Genomic DNA, 20,581 nt, shown 5'->3' with positions numbered 1-20,581 from the left:
CTGAATGGGCAGACGCAGAGACATCCTCAATTTTAGTCCCTCGTCTGGTTCAAGCAGTGTACATTTCCCATAATGCTCAAACTCAATGGTGTCTTTTCATTATTCATCATTATTTCATATTTTTTTACTTTGCTGAGCTCCCTCCAGAGTAACAGACATTATACTGCTGTTTTCACAGGCTAGGGAGTACTGCTTGTGACGAGTCAACTGAACTTCACATGTGAGGTTACTCCTTTAACCTACCAGAGCTGTGGACACACCTGCACCTTAAGTTTAGAGGGTGCAGGTTTGATTTCATCACACATAATAAAAAAATATGTGAAATGGGAAACACAATGTTACAGTGTAACTCCAGTAGAAATGAATCAGTGGGTGACTGTTAGGCAACATAGACATGTCAGTTCGGACCTAATAACACTACTAATGTCTGAAACCATGAGTCAGTCAGAGCGCTGCTTTGAAGACTGATTTATAGTGATAGCGCTGGGAAGTAAGTTAGTTCCCTTCTAGTATTCCACTATCATAGGAACTTCGAGAACAGGAAGAGGAAATTATAAACCTGCAATCAAGACTGCCAATGTGAGAGAGCAAATAAGTCAGGAACGTTAGTGGAAACCCTGCATGCGTCTGTCTGTCTGTGTGTGCTCTGTCTATCCTAGTGGGCCTTGATACAATAGCCAATTAATCGCCACCTGTTGCCAGTCTAGCAGGACCTGAATATTTCATTAGAACAGATCAGAGTGAAAGAGGAGCCTTCCAGGTATGAGCTGGCTGGTGCGATGAAAAAGATATACATTTTCCTGCACTCATACACAGAAACACTGCACCGTTCACAAGTTCTGGCCACAATGTCTCATGAAAAAGGGTCAATTTATCTTATTTTAGGAGAAGCACATTTTGATGCATGGACTGATCATCCTAAGCATAATAATTTGACATGGGCGAGCCTTTGAATGTACTTTGCACCATGGTCAGATGACATGCATGCTACTGAATGTTGTTCTAGCAATGATGTGCATATGACAGTCATAAAACTGCCTGACTTACAAAAATGTAGAAGGGTCACTCTTCCTTTCAATCAAATTAGTGATATCTGGCTATGTAAATAAAATTCAAGGTTCCTGAGCCCTGATGTTCAAAACTCTGTTCAAACATTTGCCAATTCTACACGGCTTTACTATTAAACTCACGGGCATGCCTTATGAAATGTAAATTATTATATCTTCTGAACAATTGAAGGCAATTCTCCATTTCGGCATATATAAATACCTGAAAAACAAATTAATTCAATGGACATGAAACTTTGAATGTTGTGTCGCCGCCCCCACAGCCTCCCTCTCCCTACCAATTTACAGTGTAAAGTCAGCAAGTTATTAAACCTAGTTCGGTAGCAAGCAGCGGCAACCAAACCTAAACGTTTAGTGGAGCTACACCGCTGGTTCAAATACAGCTCAACCTATCTGTGCCGAAATTACTCTAGTTGTCATAATAATCCACCTAGTAAGTAGTTATGTACTTTTGCTAACACAACCAAATAAACTTTAAATTCATATCAATGTTTATAGAGTTCTGGCAGTCCAAACCACTCAACCAAGCTAAGTGCTGAGACTCAGAGACACAGCAAATGTGCAAAACACCGCAGTTTAGCTAGCTTATTTTGAAAGTCTTATCTCGGCTTCTTTTCCGATACAATGGTTAATAATTTAAGAAAAGTTTTATCGACCAGCGCAGCGATAGTGCCAGCTTTCTCTTCTGACAAAAGTAAAGATACTCACTATTCTTTAATCAGCATGTTGACTGTGCCTCCGTCCAAACAGCAGTTATATGAGAGTGGGAACTCCTGAAAATCCTCTTTATAGCTGACTGCAGCCGTTCATTCACCGCTCGACGGTTTCCACTCCGGGCTTTCTTCCTGGATGATGCCGTGAGAGTGTGAAGGGGCGCGGCGTCGAGAGAGGAGGAGACACCCACCTTTAGTTTCAGGTAACTTCGTGTTGCGTTCACGTGCAGCCGGTAGATATTATCAAGTCTCATCAGTATGAACTTTATGTCGGGATTATGACTCTATGTGAGTGTCAGTACCCATACACCATACCCATACATTTTAATCACTATCCTGTACGCTCATATTCTCTTGTATTTATTATACTACTGCTATTATAGCTGCTATAATAATAATAATATTCATGATCATCAAACGCATGGTGATTCGACTTTAAGCACCAACATGTACCTGCTGGGTGTACAGCATTTTTAAGATCACCTGACTCATTATATACTGCCATATCCTCCTACCTCATGTGGGTAAAAATCTACACGTTATTGTTGTTGTTTATGTTTGTTATTTTTGTGTTTCTTTATGCTATTTTGTGTGTGTAAATTGGGAGCAATGTCAAACCAGAGTCAAATTATTTGTATGTGTTTACATACCTGCCCAGTAAAAGTGATTCTGATGCACAAAGATCCTCCTGAGGCTGGCAGAAGTTATTGTATGTGGCATCAAACTGATGGAGACAACAAGATTACCCACACTTTCGGTTACCACTGAATATTTACAGCTCAATGAGCATCAGTAGGTGCACATCTGGGTGGAGTAGGCTACTGAACAGTGTGTGTGTGTGTGTGTGTGTGTGTGTGAACGCCACAGTGTGGTCAAACCAGTATGGGCAGAAAATGTCAGCTCTGGTTCAACCTGTCTATGAGTCAACTGAGACAGTTTGAGACCACTCAGGATGTTCCTCTGTGATTTAAACAAAGCTGAGGAAACTGTGTTTGCTGTCGCCCAACAGGTTTGCCTACAAAGCTGTTTTATGTATCACTTCTCTTGTACTTGTCCCCACATATCACGAGTGTCAGCGTTCCAGTGAGAGTCTGACCCCTGCTGCTCTGGAAAAGTATTACGAGATCACAGAAGTGTGAAATAATAGAGACATATATAAAAATTATTGTGTTTATTTTGCTTCATATATTGATCTGTCTTTTTTCTTTCAGTTGACATGACTTAAAATGTCAATGACAATGGCTATACTGCGGTACAAGACAAAAGAGAACCAAATATACAATATAAGACCATGAAAATACACATTCTCGTAAACATCAGTGGGGAAAAAAAGCTTAATCGAAGACAACAAAACTAAACTGGAGCATGGTAGGTAGAAAAAATACAAAAGGTACATGCCAGGGGAGAGAAACAAGGTGTCTGTGTTCCAGCTGAAATCCCCACTTCCTGTCATAAAAACACACTAGGATTCATCTTCTGAGCAAACAATCCATCAGTACATCAATCAATAAACCAAACTACTGTAGAATCCCTATCCTAGGAGGTTGGGGTGAGAGCGGGGAGGTGATGGCATGGAGGACAGTCGTTTAAGGTACGGCAGTGAAGGAAAGTGCTGATTAGTTTCCCATTCTGAGGGAATGAGGAGTTCACCTGGTAACTCATCACTCATACACTCCACTATCACATCTTCAATTCACAGACTGAAGGAAAACAGTCTGCGAGTGGGCTGATTTCATATTCAGCCCCAGAGTGAGTTCAGGATGGGTTACCAGGCAAATGAAAAATCAATGTCCATCATCACCCACATTCATAGAGCTGAAGTACTGCGTCAGAGTGTATCTGTACCTGCAGCCTGTCAGAACATCACGTCAAACCACAGGAAGAGTTACACAGCAGCATGCTACGAGATACACTCTATGGAGTTAAATTAGTTACACGTGTTTTTTTAGAAAGGCAAATGTGAATATGGTTTTGTGAAGTGAAAAGAAACAGTGAACTTGTGATTAAAGATTTCTACATCGCAAATACATTTGCACATTTCTATGCACAAATTGTTATTGTTGCATCTCTTAAGTACAAAACTGGCATTGTATAGGAGAATTCCCCCCACGCAGCTTTTAAAGAATAACAGTGCACAATCTGTGTGGGCTTTGTATCTGCAACGTACTAATAAAGATAATAAAGACATCCAGCTCTGCCCCAGGCAGACCTTACTAACCCTGTTCCTACCCGGACCCAGACAACCCAGACCTGGTAGAAGTGGTGAAAATTGGATGTATGGACTGATATCTGTTTTTGTTACACACGATTTGCACTTCAGAGATACAGTAATGTGAATGCTTAGATAAAGAAATGCAATAGAATGTAATGAGTTCCTGCACACTAACTATCTCTTTAAGTTGATTTAAAATCCAAAGTTTTGGTCATAGACTTTGATGTCTAACAAATAACCAAAAACTGTCAAGTTTTAAGTAAATGAGTGCTGGCATCGTGTGGGGACTTATTACTTTCTTCTGCATGATTTAATTTTCCTACACAGATGTCTGCCAGGTGTGTATTAGATAACATTTAATTGGAGCTTTCTATGCAATCGTTTTAATTACAAATGTACACTTCACTACACTTCTTCACATTTCTTCACATTTGTCATCTAACGAAACACAGTTAAATCATTTCTGCACCAATTTTACTCCATAAAATTCTCCTTTACAGAAACCCTGCAGTTTAGTGAGGATGTACATGCCTACAGTTATGTCCAACGCTTATGAAAGAGCTGAGAGACAGCCTCCGCCACACTGTCCATGCAAATAAAGGCGATATATTGAACATATGAAGCGATAATTTTTCTTTCTGTGAGTATAAAAAATAACAGCATCTTTCCGTTCCCATGTTCTGAATTAAAAATCTACATCTGAAGCTCTGAGTATACATTCTCTGCATTATGCACCACCAGCGAGCAGCCATGCACTGCGTGTACGATACAGTGTGAGCAGGCAAATGCATGACTGAGGTCCATTTCTAGAGGTTCTAAAGTGCATCGTGTGCCATTCATTTCTCACTAAGTCATTCACTGGGAGCATCTGATGGCAGCGGAGGCTTGTCTCTCAGCTCTGTCACCTGGCATTGGTAAACATTTCAGGACCTGTTTGCGGACGGATGGATGGATGAAAGTGATAGGTGGATGGGTAGATAGGGGGAGAGAGAGGGACTGGGTGCGCCACATCCTGCCTGGATCCACTCCTCCCATCATCTGTACACATAGAGAGGCACTCTGAGGGTCATGGCTGTCTTTGGAAGTGCCTCTGTGAGTTACTGCCAGGCAGGAAATATCTGAGGAGCTTTTCTGTATGGCATCTGAAGACAGCAGGCCAAATCAAACAGCAGTTATCACCTGCATCACTCTCTACACGCTCTGCTTCTGCTATGACTCTTCATTGTCTGTGTTCAGTCTCATCACTTTTTCTCAGAACCTGGAGGAATGCGTCCTCATCAGCCTGCTGCCTTCAAGCAAATCTCCCTTTATGTCTGTAAGAGGTGAATTCAAGTTTCCCAGAGATGCTGCTGTTGTTGCACTTTGTGTTACAGTGCAGAATTACCACAAAATGGATAAGAAACCACAAGCAAAGTCGCCAGTAGAAATGGTAACCTGACTGGGTCTTTGGAATCCACTGTGTCAATAGAGAAACAGCTATTGTGAGTAATTTAATAGAAGAAAAAAAGAAAAAATGCACAAAAAAAAAAGTTTTTGTAATTCAACTAGCACCTTTTTGTTTTAGAAATACAGTCCATAAAATGTATATGTTTGCCTGTCTGCATGTGATTGTGTGTCAACAGGATGCCCAGCACCTCACAGAAGCACTTATTGCTACAACGAAACCGAGACTGTGTGCAGTGAGTAGAGCAACATAGAGGCTCCACCTCTGCGCCACTCCCACCTTTAAAAAAACACACCATATCTTTGTCCCGCTTACCTACTCTAAAAACATCTTCTCCTCCACGTCGTCAGATCATGTATAGGGAACAAAGATTCAACAACACATCTGCGATCATATTGCAAGTAAATACATTTGATGAACAACAGATTATTATATATTCCAAACACACAAAAGAAATTCATGAGCACACAATAAACAGACCGACATGGCAAGTTGAGTGTGTCTTCCTGCACTAGTGAGTGACACAGCAATGTAGGACCATCAGGCATCATGCAGTGTAGTTTCATCTAGCCAGCTTTTTTCACACTGCATTATCTAACACACACACACAGAGATGCTGCAGTGTTTTCTGTGCTGATTAAAAAGCCACCGTAATTCATACTATGTGTTTCAATCTGAACTGCTACCAATACTGCTGTCTGTGGACTCTTATTCGGTTAATGCCCTCAACATCAAGAGGAAGCAGAGATGCCACGACCAAGGGTGCCACTTTTTTGACTTTTTCTCATGTGGAAGTCCTCAAAACAAGACAAACCTGGGCTAATCAGAGAGCAAAGGTTGTCATGGTTACCACTGTACGCACTCACTACACAGCAGTTGGTTTGTGCTAGGTGACTTTAAAAAGCACAATACTGTCACTGAGGTTTTTTTTTTTTTTTTTTTTTTTTTTTTTTTTACAGTTGTCTCCTCCACAATCTCCTTAGTGGATTTCCATTGGCTGGCATCATCTTCTTCTTCTATTTTTTCCAAGTAGGACTGGCCGAAGCTAAACCAGTCAGTAACGTGTGTAAAAATGAACAAGAGTGAAGAAAAGATGTGTAGAGGAGTCATTTGGGTAGACACAAAAAGTCTTCTTTCTCCCATCAGTCTGTTTTCTCCTCAGTTCAGAGATGCAGTTGAGGGAGAGGGAGCTCTCCATAGGGCGTATGTGTGTGGCTGTGCTGTGTGGTGTCAGGTTTCTCACAGTGTATAGTATCAGAGAGGGTGAAACTGGGTGTCACAGTAGTGTGCTGTCGTGTTTGACCACATCTGATTGGCAGGAAAATGGTTTGAGTAAAAGCGTGTTTGAGGGGAATGTGAGGGGATGAACTGAGAGAGTCGCTGTAGCGTCAGGGAGGACAGGGTGAAGGAATGTATCACTTTCACCGCTCTCCCCTCCCTCTCTTTTCTTTTTCTCTGTCTTTCTCTTTTTAGCGTAGCTCGTCATCTCCTCGATTTTTAAAAAGATCATCCTTCTCTCTGTTTTTCCTCCCGGTCTAGACAAAGGCCTCGGGCTTGCTGCCATTGTTGATCTTGACGTAGATCTTTGGGTCCTCATCGCGCTCGTCTCTGAGGCGCTGGAGGTGGCGGCTGTGGCACAGCAGGTACAAAGGCAGGCAGAATCCCAGCAAGCTCACTCCCAAAAGGCCCACGTTTACCTGAAGACGACATAAGGGTCAGACCAACGTAATGTGTAATGTGTTGTTTAAATATTTCCTACAGTGTCCATATATTTGTGTCATCTTACCCATAGAGGGTCTCCCTCCAGGGGTCCAACCATGGCCATGAAGAGAGGCTGTTGGAGCAGGGCGAATAGGGCGCTGATCAGAGACTGCATGCCTGTCAGGCTTCCAAACTGAGAGGACGGGTACCTGCACGGGACAAACAGCAAGTCTTAAACAGGTTTCTAGGTGGTACTCTGGGTTTGATAAGGTTCAATTCAAACTGAAGCCAATCCAATTCAAACTTTAAATATATTACATGGCCTTCAGTATGTGGAAACCTTTTTTGTAGGCTGTTATTCGTGGTTTGGACCAGAGCCTGAAATCTTAACGCTGGAACAAGTCATTATTTTTCAGGCAGTAATGGGCTTCCAACATTGTGGCAACAGTTTAGGGAAGGCCCCTTTTATGTATTTACTGACAAAGAACATGCTTTTTTAGCATTTCTTTGTGAAAATGTGCCATTTTCAGCTGCAGTCAATTGGCCAAATTTTCCAAGTCTATTTACATGACAATGTAAGATTGGCCATATCAACCCGCAAGCAGTCCGAGGTCATCAGGCCTGGGGCTGTTTCCATGTCAAGGTGTAAGATTAAACCGTGCCTCTGCTCTGGAACAACCTGCCTGATGAACTCAGAATCTTTAAAATCTTTATGTTTAAAAAATAGTTTAATCAATAGGCTTATTTCTAACCTTATTTAACTGGGGTAGGTGTTTATATTTATGTATGTACAGTATGCAGGTTGGTATGTCTGTAATACATATGTAACACATATGTTTGTTTGTATGAATTGACCAACATTTCTATGACTTTGTATGTGTATTTTCTTTTTTTGTCATTGTAGTCAAGTTAAGTCAATTGCATTTATATCACAAATCATAAATTAGCCTGAATTTGTCTTCAGAATCTGTACAGCATACACCCTCTATCCATAGACCCTGGATTCGGATCAGTCCTGCAATCAGGTTCCTAAATCTTGTAGAGTCCTCTCTGAGGGGTGGAAGCTGCTATAGCTGCAGATTAAAGCTTGTGTTTTTGGAAAGAGATGTTCACATATGGGTAGGGAAGCACAATCTTGGATTTTTGTCTCCATCTGATATGCCCATATTTTCCAACTGATTGTGGCCTATTGTCAATGCTGATTTTCCACCTAACTGCAGAGAACATCAACACTCTCCTGCAGTGGATTTTTTTCTTTTCAAAACGTGCACATTCACTGAGCAATTAGAAAACTACTGCAGGTGTTTCATGCTGATGCCTGTTTCTCTTTGTTCTTCACAAACTCATCGTAATGATCAGGATGACGGCTCTTAAAATGGGGAATTGAATTTGTTGTGCTGAATAATTTTTGGCTCCTTCACAGCTGCCAATCATTTCAAATAGCAACTTTGCTTTTATTTCAATTTCAAAGACTTTATCAGCCAATACTGATGACGTGTCAATATTCATCCCTACAAATGGGTGTAATGTCTGTCTTTCCACATACATACATTTTGGCCATGTAGTATATGTAGTAAATGGTATATTCTATGGTATAATGGCACTATACAGTAGGATTTTGTGTTCCATTGTGTATTGTTATGCCATTGTCTTTTGAACATGTCACACACTTACACAGCAGCATAGAGGCCTCCGACTGCAGAGTGGATGAAGCCTCTGACAATAGTGTGCAAGATAAAGGACAGAATCTGAAGAGGAGGAGAGAAGTGGGGGGATAAAGATACATTTTTCATTAAACACCAGGTCAGATCACACAGCTGACTGAGAAAATGGCTTTCATCTTTGATAAATGAGATTCAGAATGTAGTAAATAACATGCAATGACTCTTTTGTCCAGTAGGTGTCACTGAAGCACTGATAAGAATCAGGCGCTGCATTGCCATGTGAGCATTTGAACATTGTGTTCATCTCTCAGTCTCTGCAGTGTGAACTCTCTCTACTTCAGCAGCACATGCTAGGAAATGTGTACCCCAGAAAAGCTTTAAAGACATAAAATATTTCTCTGTCCGTGTGTGTGTGTGTGTGTTTGTGTACCTGGAGGGGCAGGTTAGGGACGATGCAGGTGAATCCAAAGCCAACCAAGAGTAGATTGGTGAAGATAAAGGCTCTGGTGGCGTTGACGATCTTCTGAATCTGTTTGTCGGGGGGTCGGGGCTGACCAGGCTCCCTAATGCAACAGAATAAAATAAAGTCAGCTTCTGCTTTCTATTCTTCTTTTCTTTCTTTCTGTGTGTGTGTTTCTGTGTGCACCCTCACCTCTTGGTGCTCTTGTCATTGTCATCCTCGCAGTCTTTGAGCTTCCAGTCCATGACGTAGCCAATCACAGGAGAGGTGACCAGACACAGAAGCTGCAGCACGCCAAAGATGGACGTGTAGACACTCACTGAGACACAAACGACAGTACAGACACTGTTACTGCTATGTTTTATGCTGTTTTGAGCAGTTTTGAGCATGGAATGAACAGTTAACAGTATGAAAGGTTCAGAGGGTGATGCACGCAGAAACAAGCAAACACAAAGTGTGACAGACAGGTGAGGAGAATGGCTGAAGAGTGTAGGTGGTTAGATCTTTGTAAGTGTAGCCTCAGGTCTCTTACCCACTTGCATCTTCTCCACTGCAACAGCAGCATGAAGCCAGCATGACAGAAAAAGAGAAAGAGCAAGAGAGACAAACGGAAAAGGGAAAGACAGAGCAGCGTTATCAACAAGCAACACGGCTGGTTTATCTGAGCAGGAAGCAGCTGAGAGAAAATTGTTAGGTGTCAGAGAGCAGCAAGAGAAGATACAAACAGTCTTGAGAAGCCGTGAACATCCCCTCCAACACAGTTACATTTCTGTGGTCAGATGTGTAAGGTAAAGCTGTTATCAGAACACAATCTGTGTTTTCTAGCAGCGACACGCACCTTTGCTGAGGTCTCCCTCTGTCAGGGACTCCAGGATGGTGTTCATGGCTCCCATGTAGAAGATGAGGCGCAGCTGGGTCACACACATGGTGATGAGGCTCAGCATGAAAATGGGACTGAAGATACTCTTCATGAAGGACTGAGCTGCAGAGGAAATAAAAGAAGTCGGGGTTAGATCAGATCAGTTTGCAAACACATCAAAATCAAATGGTTAAGATATTTAAGTCCGGATCAAAGCGGTGGACCGACCAACAGGCCGACAGCCATCCATACAGCCATGGACGACCCATTTTTCATTAGTACAAAATATCTATATTTCCAGGTTTGTCTGCAGATTTTTTCTGCCAGTCACAGCATCTCAACACCTATACAATCTATTTTAAGCCTCTATAGACTGCAGTTAAAGCAGCAGCCGCAGTGAAATTTCATAGATGCCAACAAGCCCAAACATGACTGTTCCTACACAAGATTTTCTGCCTCTTTTCACTTTCTAATCTCTTTTCATGCTGGAAACCTACACCAAAGTGCTTCCGGGTAAGTCTGCTGGTAAAACAGAGGAAAGAGATAGTGATCTAAATATTCCCACTGGCCTCCGGGTGCCAGGGCAACACGTCTTATCCTACTTGAGTGAAATGGGGGGATTCAAAGAAGCGTGAGTTCTTGGAGAAGTTGATCATTAATCAAAGTTGTGAATATAAATGGAAATTGGACACAACTGCCCATATGGTGAAGCACTGGACAAACCAATTAATTGTCAGTGCACAGATGGAGCAGATGGGTTTATTACCCAGAACAACAGGTATCCATCCAAGGCTTAATGAAGGGAATTGCTCGCTGCCAGCCAGGTCATGCTTGCAAGGTATTATAACGTTTTATGAGCACTTTTTCCAACACGTTCCATGTTTTATTTTGACAGAAAAATCTAAGCTCATGAACAGCACCGCCCCCCCTTCACGCAAAATGCTGTATGTGCAGTTTGACCACTAGAAGGATGTTTTCACATTCATCTGCTGGAAGTGGAAAGTTTCTCTGTGCTCATTGAACATCTGATTTTAAGGGGTGGGCCTACTAGCATGAATTGTGACATCACAAATAGTCAGGAAGTCAGTCCTGGTTCAGTATACAACTTGTACAGTGTTGATGTAAAACCTGAAGCCACCAGGGCACATCCACTGAGAATGGACTTTACAGTGAAGCCTATATTTGTATGTCTTAATACATGACGTGGGGATCTTTAAGTTTACATACCAAACTAGTACACTGTGTTTCAGTGCAACTACATGATTTGTGTTTGTTGCTGATAATATAATAAAAAACAACATCTGTTCAAATTCAAATCAGGCCTTTCAGATAGCAGGAGAAACAATAAGTAAATGTTCTCCAACCTTCACAGCTGCCATTCAATTAGACAGGAATTAGAGGGGAAACAGGTTTGTGTGCGAGTGTTTTATATGGGCCTCTTTAAAGCTCCTGACAGATGGAACATGTCCAGCTGTTATGAATCCAACCATGGGCACCCTGACTGCACTCGAAACACACACACAGTAACAGACACACCCGGCTGATGCTTGGCCTTCAAACCACAACAATGCTTCTCTAGGGCTCCCTACCAGTGCGCCTTGCACCTGCTGAGCAGCTTTTCTAGGAACAGGGTCCGAACCAATTCCACGGTCCGTTTGGTACCAAAGAGTCTCCCCCACTGGGAGTCTCTGACCCCGGTGTCGAAGAGACAGGAGCACCTGAGGAGGCCTGGAGGTGTAGGGGTAACAGAGGTTAGCTTAGTGTGGATGTAGGGCAGAGGTAAAGGGGTATTTAAGGGTAACCGTTGATGTAACAGGTGCCTAATTGTTGTGTACAGATGTAGGTCAGGTCCTGCAGTGTTTCAAAGCTGAGAGGGAATACTTCTGGGTATTTTGGAATTATGTTCTATATCTGAGCAGTAGTAAAACGCATGGTGTTGAAGACAACTAATGAATGAAGAAAAACTAATGGAAAACAATAAAAGCCCTATCTACAGCCAGTGTTTGGTTTGTCCAATCTTGGCTGTTGTACTATATGGTGGTTCAACATGGCGGACTCCATGGAAGGTGTCTGTAGATAACAGCTCATTCTAAGGTAACAAAAACACAACAATTCCTATATTCAGCTGATTATACACTAATGAATAACATACCTTTGAATATTATATTCCATTTCTTACAATAGATAATCCTATATGTTACACACTGGACTTTAATAATACTGAATTATGTCAACCACGTTGCCAAGCTCCAGTTGTGAAACTCATAATCTTACAAACATGTACGTAAGAGAAAAGCCATAGTTCTCAATGGAGACCCTGTATAAAGTGCTCATATCCCTTTTCCTCCCCAGCACTGTGGGATGGACTGTTGTCTGGAGAGCCTTTGTCCATCATGGAGCGTTCAGACAATCTGGCACACAGAGCAGTTCATTCAACCAGCTGACTGGCTCTTGAGATGCTCAGATGAATATTCATAAGTTGGCAAAGGGAAAACTGCTTAAGACTGGATCATTTGAGCACAAGGAGCACTCATGTCAACTTGTCTGTGACTTTGAAAATCAGCTCTGCTTCACCATTTGGATTTCCTCTCTCTCACAGACACGCAGACAGCAGTGACGTTTTCTCAGCGTGTTAGGGATTCCAGTTTTGATGATCAGATGGCAACAAAAGCCACTTGAAAAAAAGCTGTGAATGGGCTCGTACAGAGAAAGGGCAGCACCAGAAATCCTCCAAACAAGGCATTTGATTAAACTTTCTGATTTTACTCTCACTACTACCTCATTAACATTACAGGAAGTTAGATCTCTTTTGTTTCAGACTTACTTTCCTCCTTGGCCTGGCACTTCACCTCCAGGTCGACGGTGGACAGGCACAGTTTGTTGGCCTCCTGCGTGGCCAGGTCTTTGGGCGGCTGGTGCTGCTGCTTTATGGAGTTACCAACACTGAGACGGCGCCCCACAGTGGTCACCTGCCTGTAAAACTGCTTCCCTGTGATTTTGTGGTCAAAGCCCAGCCAGCTGAACTTGATCTTCACCCTGAAGGAGGAGGAGAAGGTGAAAGGTGATTGTGAGCACAAAATACAGAGCACTGAAAACTTTTAAATGAAAGGAGTCAAAGGAGGAGGAGGAGGAAGACAAGAAAGAAGGGAAAAAATGTCAGTAGAGAAAGAGAGGAAAAAGACTGTAGGAAACAAAGGATCCAGATGATCCAGAGCACAGCCGGCTGATCATCTGGTTTTATGGTCTTTCCTGTCTTATGGCTCACTCGGCCTCCACTGCATTACACAGGGATTTACAGTACATGAGTGTGTGAGCATGCATGTCTATGCGGCCTTGTACATGGATACGGTGTAATGCAGTGATCTCAGAGCTCAGTTAGAACCCATTCACAGCAGGTATAAGGTTAGCTAATAGAATTACAATGGCTGCTTAACAACGATAGCTGGAGGCTACAGAAATGCTTATACAGTATGCCTTTGTGAACGAGAGTGACTGTGTCCATCTGTCTTACGTGAAGTCCATGTCCTCTGGGCCGGGGAAGGGCTCCAGAGGCCAGTTGACGAAGCAGTTGAAGAAGACGAGGCAGGCGCAGGCGGCCCAAACCATCAGGATGGTGATGAAGGTGGCACCCAGATCATAGATCACCTACAGGCAGCCAGACGGCACCCAAACAGACAAATGATAATGGAGAATCAATATCCCATTCTGTGGTGGCAGTGTTATTCTTTTTAAATTCCTGTTAGAGCATCGCCTTTTAGGGGCAATGTGTATGTGATGGATGAGGACAATTTAATAAATATTTTTAGATAAATCAAGAATTGGGTGATATAACTGACAGCACAAATCAAATGTTACCTTGATGCCGGGGAAAGTGACAGCAGAGGAGGCATAGGATCCAATCATCAGGGCGATGAAGGTCGACCTCAGGTCTCCAAACATGTTGGGGAGCTATGGAGAGAGCAGGAAGAACAGATTAGGTTACTAATGTAAACACAACTAACGTTCAAATAAACACACATAAAGACGAGATTCATTTAAAACACAGCAGGAGATCTCGATCTCGACCCCATTATAACATCTGAATATGATTAACATTTTAGCCTGGGGTTAACAGGAGAAAAATTAATTACACGCTTGCTAACACAATATGCAAAAGCACAGATCCTGAATCTCACTGTAGAAGAAGAGAATAAAGCTTTCTGGAGAGTGAGGCATCAGCACTTCATTAATGGGACAAAGAGGGGTTTTATTTTTAAATCCCCAAAAAGTTACACAGCCACTGCACACTGCACTGTATTATTAAAAAACAAATGTCCTTTTGATTTAAAGCAAGACTATGTATATAGAGGTGTATATATATTGTATGTGTAGTATATATATATATATATATATATATATATGACTATATGTGGACATACCACTTGAAATCAAGTTGAAATCATAAGCAATAAAATGCACCTTTGCTCAATTCTGTACACTGAGGTTACGGCTTCACTTGGTGGCTAATGTTAGCCAGATTTAGACCTTTAGGTTCCTGTGTAACAGACATTAATGAGCATGTTTGCTGAATGTGTAACTCTTCACTCTCTATACAACTGTTATGTGACGTTTGCATTGCACAACAATGGTTGTTGTTCAGTAAAAGTTACACAGTCTGACTTTAAACCTTTTGAACACGTATCAAAGGGACCCAGCTGAAAGCCTGATTGCTATCTGAGAGCAGTCAAGCTTCTGCAAGCCCACATCTTATCTATAATCGGATTCAGTTAATTACAGCAGATCAATTAGTGAATTTCACTCTGTGGAGAGCATACTGGGTTTGTTGACATATTTTCCTTTACTACGATCCACTAAAACCTACAAAAAGATCTCGAAAAGAAAATTGCACCCACTAAGATTCCACCACTGCGTGTTACATTATTGACTACTGACTCCCTTGACAGGCGCAAAGTACAGTCTGTACTGTTTGTTGCTGCATTTGAAGAGGAGCAGAGGCAGAAATGCCTGTCCTGCATAATGACGCTCAGCCCTCAACTTGAGACAAGAGCACAGGCTGTTCTTAACTAGGCAGCTTCAAACTGTAAACAGCCTTCTTCAAGAAGTCAAAAACAGACGGAAAAATAGCAACTGTGTATGAAAGCAACATGTGGCTTAGAGATTTATTGTCTCTGTCAGTGTGATGTTTAATGTATGCCATCTGGAGAATATATAGCTTTAACATAGAGGAGAGGAAATCATATTCCAAGTCGACAGCAGTGCAAGAGTGGGGGGCAGGGAGTTGAAAATGATGGGTCATAAATAGCAAAACGGCACTCCCCTCTTATTGTCCTCATCTGTCTGTCCACCCGTCCATCCGGCCGCTGTGTTCACCACAGGGGTACAGCTTGTTAGGCAGTCGCTTGAACCCTCTCAACCCAGACAGACGTCACCCGCTGCATTAATTGGACCAAAGGTGAGCAACAAACGCTGCTACGCCCTTGCCATGACATCCAAAACAACAAGAGCCCCTGAATTCCTCCAGTCCTGTTTCTCTGTAGCAGCGCTCAACCAGAAGAATCCAGTTATGACACTTTACAGGAGGAGGCTGACTGACTGACAACACCGGGGGTACGATGGGTGACCTTTGGCCCAGTTGGTGTAGAGGAGAGGAGACGCAAATGGCCAGCTCAGCTTGTGCCCAGCTCAGCAGATTTGATGTGGTCATGACGAATCAAGGCCGTGATAGCCATGCAGAGTCAACAGGTTCAGATTTCCACACTTCCTCATCCTCTAGCCTGTGATGACGGGCCATTTTTCATGTCCCGTTTTTTGCAAGAGCTCTATTAATAGTGAAAGTCTTGGAAAGAATTGTGTATGCTGTGGAGCGAGGGACTGCATGAAAATGATTAGGGGGGAGGCTATGAAAAGGTGGAGTGTATTGTTTTTCTTTGGGATGAAGGGACTGAAGTCTGGGTATTTTGTTTCTTTCTCGTCCTGAATGTATAGGCTTCTACTGTGTGAAGACAGAGTGAAACATTAGGTTCAGCCACACTCACCTCCTAACCATTTTCACACAGTCTCTAAGCCACTTGTTAAAATGAACAGTTTCACATTTAGATTCAGTGCAGATACAATAAAGCTGCTGCAGTGTGGATGAGTCAGTCCCTAACCTCATTCACCTCCGTGGTGTCTCCCCCACTAATACACCCAGGCTTATTTATTCACTCTGGGAACAGGTTCATTTGGAAGCAGCACTGTTGCCACTGGCGATGATTTCTGCAAGCGCACAGGCGAGTGGGAGAAAACAACAATATCACATGAGCAAACAGTGAGAGAGCGAGAAAAAGCTCAAACCAGCAGCAAGCCCAAACATGAGTAAAAACCGTGTCTAGTCCTTGTGATGCTTAGCAATAAAGTGATTACGTCACACAGGGAGCTTCTCTGGGTTACTAGGTCTGAGTCACAGTCAGCTGCTGAGACCACTGTTTCCCCAAAACATGTCACAAACCAGTTGGTCTGTTAACCATGAAAGAAGAAGTAGGGATTAATGGGTCCAGCAGCGTGACGTAAAGTGAGTGTGTTGCTGTTGGGTGGAGCTGTCAGGTTTCGATGAGGAGCAGATAACAGTGTTTTTGTAGCTGCAGTCAATAACACATCAGTCAAGCAGACAGGTGAGTTTGTGACTGTTTAACAGCAGCAGACAAAGAGGCCGCTGTGGCTTCAGGTGCTAACAGACACACAGAAAGCAACTTACTGCACAGTAACTGTACACAAACACAAGATAACAGACATGATGAATGTTACTGTCATGAAATATGTCTCAAATGTTCTAAACTAAAGTTTGACCCCATAGGTGATGTTTTGGACCGAGGAAAACCTGCCAGCTATATATTGCCTGTGTTTCTCAGCTGTCAAAGTACGACATGTGATTAGGTAGTTCCTAATTAGAGGCATTCCCAGTGTTTGTTTGTACATTTGACCTTGTTCCCTCACCTACTCTTTCTACCTCATTAAAAACAGGCATTACTAATCTCCTAATTACTTATCCTAGTCTCCTAATCTTAACTGCATTACAAATGTAGCAATCAGTATCTCCAGGGGAAGCAGTGAAGAGACTGAGAGCAGTCGATACTGCTTTAAAATAATAGTGCCCACCATCTACTTTGTTGTTGCTTCTTCCTTGAATAGCTCTTTTGTTAGCACTGTGGTCACAGTGTAACCATGCAGATAGAAGCAGGGTACACACACAGATGGGTTCAGTGTTTGGCTAAAGGTCTATTTTAGCTTCAGAGCAAGTCACCTGGAGATAAAAGATCAGGGTTCGGTGGCAGGGTTCTGTTAGAGGCAGGTGCAGGTGCAGATTTTTCTTTCATCAATAAGTGGATATATGTATTTCAGGGATTTGTTTGAACAGTTTCCAGGTAACTCCAAATTTAATAAATCGCTGTTTGTCATGGCTCAGCATGACATTTGGTTCGTGACTATGGGATAACTTGCGTGTGTGCAGGAAGCCAAACTTGAACTGAAACGAACAAGAGAATTACAAACTGTCAAAATCTCTTTAGCATGGATTTCAAACAAAAGTCTTCTTTGAAAAATAATCCTTTTTAGCTAGAGGCATTTAAAAGAGCTCTTGAACCACTGCCAAATTATCCAGGAACAACATAAGTGCTTTTAAATGTCCCTGGAATTGGCAATAAAAGAACAGTTTTTGAAAGGGGGCTTCACAGAGAGCATTGGAGGAGGTTAAACCCACTGAACTTACTTACCCAACCTGCTTATCAGCAAATGTTAGCAGGCTAACTAAGACGTTGAATATGGTAAACATTACACTTGTTAAACATTATGTTAACATTGACATTGTGAGCACGATAGCATGCAGACAATTAGCATTTAGCTCAAAGCACCACTGGGCCTGAAACTCACAGAGCTGCTATCATGGCTGCAGACTCTTGTCAATACAGTAAAGCATTATGTTTTCTGCAAGTAACCTTATGGGCGCGTTGAAGCCCGTGCAGCTGTGATTCGAGCTTGTTTGGGTGCAAGTGCTGAACGTTATCAGTGCAGACGATGGAGATGAAGGCTGAGTACACCATACACCATTTGACCCACTTAATTGCTTGTTGTTGATATTTCAGCAAAAGCTTCAGGCTAAACTGATACCTTTTCTACCATCTAGGCCTGTGTTGCTCCATTGTACTGAAATGTCTGTAAAATGTATTCAACAGCCAAGATAAGATAAGCCTGGAGGACCTTAAACTTCTCATGTTGCTCTTTTATGTGAATGAACTCAGCTCTAACTTATCCCTAACCAGTTTAGATACGTGCTTAGTTAGAAGTTTCCCCGCCTTACTGCAGACTTTTTCGGCCATCCTGCATTTTTACACTTTGTTTTGTCATTCTGGATAAGTGTGTTTGCTGAGTGTTGAAAACTGAAATGGAAACTGAGGTGACAAAGAGGCCTAGGGAGTGAAACAACATGCTGAGCCTAAAGTCAGGTGGTGGGGGAAAAAAAGAGGAAACTGGACAGAGCTGTTCGAGAGGAAAGAACAGAGAAATGAAAGGAGGAAGAGGGCTTGCTGCAGCAAGTGGAAACTTCAACTGCAGGACCATTGAGAACCAGCTCTGACCGGTCCTGTCCTGACGCACAGGATAAGACTCCATCCATCATAAAGAGCAGCTAAGTGGGCCGTAAGATTAGCAAACACCGGCTGACGAACACCAGACTGCATACCACCATCGACCTGACGTCTTCTTTTTCTCGCTCCCATTAGGAGTCTAATATTTTTTAAGGCTGAGCTTGATATATTTTGGACTGAAACTAGCTGACTTACATTTTTTTTTAAAAGCACACGTGCTTCAAGTGTTTCCACTAGAAATAAGTTCTTGGAGGGGTGGAGATGTCTCTAAGACCCCTCTGTGTCTGGAAGGGATTTACAGTCGCTCCACAGAAAACCCTGTGACCTGGCTACAGCAAACACCTGGAACCGAAATTCACACCACTGCACAAAGCCACATCCACATGTGCCTGATAGCAGCGACTGCCGCTGGCTGGCTGGCTGGCTTGGATCTCAAATATCTGAGCAACTTTTGACCCTTTGGCATTCATTCGTCTTTTTTCTCCCTACATCTCCCCTCCCTTCATTTTATGCAGTCACGTGCAGTAAACAGAGCATGTACTGTACTTCCTCCATCTCACCCAGCCATCTCCAGCACGGTAAAAAAAAATAGTCCACAGACTGATCTCACCGCCTGTTTAGCTCTCATCCCTTCACTGAGTAGTACTGTGTGTGCAATTCATAAATTTCCCACCTAACAAGAAATCACATGTTTCAGTCATTAGTGGAGGAAAATGTGATGAACACTTAGATTTCTCAACTGAAACCCACATCAGTGGCCAGTTTGTTGACTTTCACGCAGGGAATCAGTCAGACCATCAGTGAGTGTTCCCAGATGGTCTGGTGACACAGACATACAATGATTGGGAAGAGAGGAAATAAACATTACTAGGCATCAGACAGAAAGTAGATTAGGGCAGCGAGCAGAGCTTTAGATTTTGAGACCAAACCCAAGAAACAGAGGGGGCTCCAACACGTGCCTTGAACAAAACGAAAAACAAGAGGAGGAGCTTCACGACTGCTTGTGGGTGTGTACGTACATATGTGTATGTAGAATGGGGTCTGTTTGGGAACATTTCCCGAGAGCGGGAAAGCTCCTCTGTAACATGAAGCTGTTTACAAGCACAGAATCAGAGGAATGAAGAGCAGAGAGGGAATTAACCACCCCGCCTGCCGGCCACCCACCCGCCCCCTCTCCTCAGCTTCACTCCCTGTTTTCCGTCTCCAGAACACTGAGTGCTGAGTGTGCATCCACAGGAGGAATGAGGAAGTCAAGCTACGGTAGATAACGAGAAGAAATAACAGAGAACGTGGGGAATGAGCCCACTTTGAGCTCATTGGAGATAGAAAGAAAAGGAGCAGAGACAAAGGTGGTGGAAGGAGAGGATGGGAGAAATCCCTGGCTCTGATCCTAAATGACTAACACGCACTGGGCAAATCGGGTGGGTCACCCTGACCTGAGGGGTTTCAGTAACTCACGTTACAGGTTTCTTTAAATAGTTGTTTTCCTCAGTAATGAACCCAGTGGTTCAGGAAAGGGCAGGGAGAGGGAAGCACAGCAGCGCATCCACACAACAGCACTCACTCTGTCTTGACCTTTCTCTCTCTTACACACACACACACACAACACCAGGGTTTCTGTCTAAATTTAAGACGTTTAAGAACTTGAATGCAATTTAACACCTGTTTTACAATCACACCAGCCACAGTATTATATGTAAGACCGACAAAAAGGCCTAGAATTCCTTAATATTATACAAAATAATTTTGAGTATCTCAGCCTCCAGCGGCCATTTTTTGAGAAAACAATGCTTTTTACAACTTTTCAAGACCTGCACATACCTTGAAACACACACACACACAC

The 20,581-nt window shown here is 42.7% G+C and overlaps 2 protein-coding genes across 3 annotated transcripts in view; both read right to left on the bottom strand.

The window, feature by feature from the left end:
• The window catches only part of LOC118341324 (phosphatidylinositol transfer protein alpha isoform-like), a 10,996-nt gene extending 8,997 nt beyond the window's left edge, over positions 1-1,999 (bottom strand). The window contains exon 1 of the mRNA XM_035679553.1: positions 1,776-1,999. Coding sequence (XP_035535446.1) covers positions 1,776-1,792 — 17 coding nt within the window. The 5' untranslated portion in view covers positions 1,793-1,999. The remainder of the gene's footprint in view (positions 1-1,775) is intronic.
• A 937-nt stretch (positions 2,000-2,936) lies between these two features.
• LOC118341322 (large neutral amino acids transporter small subunit 4-like) overlaps positions 2,937-20,581 on the bottom strand; it is a 32,174-nt gene continuing 14,529 nt past the window's right edge. For both annotated transcript variants that reach the window (XM_035679547.1, XM_035679549.1), the window contains 9 exons: positions 13,976-14,068; positions 13,632-13,765; positions 12,945-13,156; positions 10,100-10,243; positions 9,454-9,580; positions 9,232-9,364; positions 8,812-8,885; positions 7,223-7,346; positions 2,937-7,133 (listed from right to left, as the gene is read on the bottom strand). In XM_035679547.1, the coding sequence (XP_035535440.1) occupies positions 6,972-7,133; positions 7,223-7,346; positions 8,812-8,885; positions 9,232-9,364; positions 9,454-9,580; positions 10,100-10,243; positions 12,945-13,156; positions 13,632-13,765; positions 13,976-14,068 (1,203 nt within the window). In that variant the 3' untranslated portion in view covers positions 2,937-6,971. The remainder of the gene's footprint in view (positions 7,134-7,222; positions 7,347-8,811; positions 8,886-9,231; positions 9,365-9,453; positions 9,581-10,099; positions 10,244-12,944; positions 13,157-13,631; positions 13,766-13,975; positions 14,069-20,581) is intronic.

The sequence above is a fragment of the Morone saxatilis genome, unplaced genomic scaffold (assembly GCF_004916995.1).
Source record: "Morone saxatilis isolate NCDOM2014 unplaced genomic scaffold, NCSU_SB_2.0 Contig8, whole genome shotgun sequence".
NCBI lineage: Eukaryota > Metazoa > Chordata > Actinopteri > Moronidae > Morone > Morone saxatilis.
Note: the sequence above shows the minus strand (reverse complement) of the source record. Positions and strands in the feature narration are given on the sequence as shown.